Genomic DNA, 3,448 nt, shown 5'->3' on the forward strand with positions numbered 1-3,448 from the left:
CAGCCTAAAACACAATAGCACTCCCTGCACTGGATCCTGAGGGCCAGGAGAAGGAAGAATCTAGGTTGGCTAGAGCAGTGGTGAGATGCCCTCTAGTGGCACAGTGGAATCTTCTTGCTGAAAGCACTCACAGGATCTCATTCTCCCTCCTCCAGGTTCCAGCAAGGCCTGCTCTCCAGCTGACAGTCCTACCTGCTGTCTCTGAACTCAGTCGTCATGCCCCGGGGACATAAGAGTAAGCTGCGTGCTCAAGAGAAACGTCGCCAAACCCGAAATGAGATCCAGCATCTCCAGGAAGCTCAGGCTCCTGGGGCACAGGAGGGAGAGCGCCCCCCCTGCGCTCATGGCTCTGGGGATGATGCTGCAGGCTCCTTTCTGGCAAGCATTCCCCTGATGTTGCAGGGAGTGTCCCCCACTGCCCCTGTTGCAGGTGCATCTTCACACAAAAGGTCTGGTAAAGGAGCTAAGGGCAGGAGGCCTGAAAGGGCAGCCTCTGCTAAGGCCACACCCTCTCCCGAGACCTTAGTAAAAGAGCTCCACATGAGGAAGGCAGGGTTGCTAATGCACTACCTGCTGTACAGGTATAAAATAAAAGAGCCCATGGTGAAAGGTGAAATGCTGAAGATCATCCACAAAAGGTTCCGGGAGAAATTCCCCGAGATCCTCAAAATGGCCGCTGATCGGGTCGAACTACTGTTCGGCCTGGAGCTTAGGGAACTCAAGCCTGGTGGTGGCTTCTACACCCTTGTCACCAAGACAGATGGCCCTAACCACGCCAGAGCCTTCAGTGGCGTGGCTTTCCCCGTGAATGGGATCCTTATGCTTCTCCTTGGGGTGATCTTCTTAAATGGCAACTGTGCCACTGAAGAAGAAATCTGGGATTTCCTAACTGTGTTGGAGATTTATGATGGGAAGGAACACTTAATCTTTGGTGAGCCACGACAGCTCATCACCAAAGATCTGGTACAGTTAGAGTATCTGATATACACTCAAATGCCTAACAGTGATCCTCAATACCATGTATTCCTGTGGGGCCCACGGGCATATGTGGAGACTAGCAAGATGAAAGTCCTCGAGTTTTTGGCCAAGATTAATGAAACCGTCCCTAGTGCCTTCCCATCTCATTATAAGGAGGCTTTGAGAGAGGACGAAGAGATGGCCCAACTCAAAGCTGCAGCCAGCTGTGACCCTGCTTCCCAACTTACATGAAGTTGCAGGGTAACTTCCAACCACTGTACCCCTCAGTGAGAGGAACAGTAATACATTTTTGAGGGGGCTTCCTATCTTACAAGCATTGGGGGAATGATATAGGGCTACAGTGGTCATTAAACATTCCTATGTTCCTGTTATATTTTAGAATCTTTCAAATAGTTTTCCTTTTGATAGAGTATTTGGTGAATTGGCCAGATCATAATTTTATTGTTGATATGAAACTTATTAACTTTACATTTCTTTAACAGATTTAAAAATGTTTGTGAGTGTTAAGAGTAAATGCATGGTTTTGAAATAGAGATATCTCTTATAATGTGTGAAAGAAACTCCCAAAATATAACTGGTGTAATAAAACAGTAATACCAAAGCAAAATATACTATACTGTTGGTTTGTCTGATTCACATTTGTATCCAATTTTTGTAAAGTCCAAAGAGATATCCCTGGTGCCTTACCTGGTACAAGAATATAAATAAAGTTAAATAATAGCAAACTATACCTTAGTCGCTCGCTTATTTTCATCATTATTTTAAGATTTGGTTGTTGGAAGGTTTTGTGCTTGTAGTAATGATACTAATATGAGAATCACCCATCCCCTGAACTTAGATTTTTGGAGTCTAAGAAAAAATTTTATATAACCAAGATAGTGTGCTATAGCTTGGTACATGACAAACAAAACAAGAGTCACAGTAGAGGAGAGCGAGGTCTCATTGAGAATGCTCAAAGCACTTAGTGTTTCGGAACATTGTGGTAAAATCTTGGGAGCTCTTACTTAGTTCACCACATCCTGGGATAGAAAAGGCTCCGACACTTGTGTGCCTTGCCCAAGCCCTGAAAACATGAACGTCAAAATTTAGGCTGGAATGGTAACTTGTCCTCAGAAATTACTCTTGAATTATAAAGCAGAAAAGTAAATTTGAGGAAGGGAAGAATACAAAAAGATTGGCATTCCCGTCTGAGTGCATTTGAAGGAAGGAAGTGTACAAGCTAGTGTTTTGTACAGGTGCAGGCTGTTTCTGAGAAATAAGGGGCATTTTCTCCTGAGGTGAGAGGCCAGGAATTCATGACACTCTGCTGTGAGGTGAGATCCTGAGCCTTTGAGTTCATTACATTGCCTCTTGTGTAATTTGGCAAAACTCTAAATTATGTCTAGATGCTGTTGTAGTATAGGAAAATGTTGGGTAATTTCCTGGAGAATATGAGGGAAAGAACAAAATTGTCGGTCTAGAGGCTTTTTGAAGAATCTTGGTGAATTCTGTGTCTCCATATTAAATAACATACTCTCTCCTGTAGAAAATTTACTTATTTTGGTTGCTTATCAGTATTTTTGGTAATTTGATATTCTTTTGTCCTGGAGGACTACCTGACCTCTAAATTTTTAAAGAATCAAAAGTTTCCTAGGGGTGTAAATAGCGTGGAGGTGATCATAGTAACTGTAACATAGTAAATACCCAGCATTTGCCCCCTTTCCCAGTGTTTAAGTTCAGTGGCTGAGAAATGCTAACGCTAGCACCACATGGCAAGTCTGAAGCAGTGGTGTCACCTTTATGTACATTATTTCTTCCCATAACTCCAAACGGTTTCTAGAGCAACAAAATCTACTCCGTGACTAAGTTCTAAAAATGCAAGCCTAGAGAAGGAAAGTGAAAGGGCGAATCCAAGCTGACTGGGGACTGCCCATGAGGTTTCCTTGACTGGAGTCCTCCTGATCTTCACACCGTGGTTCCCTGAGAGCTGGCTCTGGCCTGGACTCAGCCTCTGCATCCAGTCCCCACACATTCCTCCATTCCGATGCCCTTCCCAAGTGTGCGTCAGTGAGCCTGCCTGTCCAAACTGACCTGAAGGCCTGGCCAGTCCTCATCTTTCTCTAAAGCCTACACTGGCTGCCAAGGGACAGACAGCCCAGACTCCCCTGTCTGCCCCCTGACACTGAGAGTTCCAATTCCCCTGATGCCCTCTCCTCTCAAGAGACTCTGACATCAAAAATCCCTTCCACGTAATCGTGCTTTTCAGGGTGGTGAAGCCTAGAAACATCTTCACCCCTCCTGCTGCTTACATTGTGCCCCTGGATTATTCTCTGTTGTTCTTCACCTAAGCAGTTTCTTTGGCATATATTCCTTATCATATAAGTCCTTAACTTAAAATCCCAGAGCTAGAAAGAATTTTTAAAATCACATTGATATTCACAAGAGGATTTGAATGCAGTAGTTCATTTCAGATGGGCCAAAGAATACATTA

General features: G+C 44.2%; 1 protein-coding gene across 1 annotated transcript; it reads left to right on the top strand.

Annotated features, from left to right (window-relative positions):
- Positions 1-216: 216 nt before the first annotated feature.
- Positions 217-1,264, top strand: LOC100731989 (melanoma-associated antigen B4-like). Its single transcript, XM_003464747.3, has one exon. It carries the CDS (start codon positions 217-219, stop codon positions 1,207-1,209), a length of 993 nt encoding a protein of 330 aa, XP_003464795.2. The 3' UTR covers positions 1,210-1,264.
- The last annotated feature ends 2,184 nt before the right edge of the window (positions 1,265-3,448 follow it).

This window comes from Cavia porcellus, unplaced genomic scaffold (assembly GCF_034190915.1).
Source record: "Cavia porcellus strain 051 isolate PalLab524CR breed Dunkin Hartley unplaced genomic scaffold, mCavPor4.1 scaffold_33, whole genome shotgun sequence".
Lineage (NCBI taxonomy): Eukaryota > Metazoa > Chordata > Mammalia > Rodentia > Caviidae > Cavia > Cavia porcellus.

Coding starts and splice junctions, on each gene's coding strand:
- LOC100731989 (XM_003464747.3), top strand. CDS start 217: ATGCCCCGGGGACATAAGAGTAAGCTGCGTGCTCAAGAGAAACGTCGC.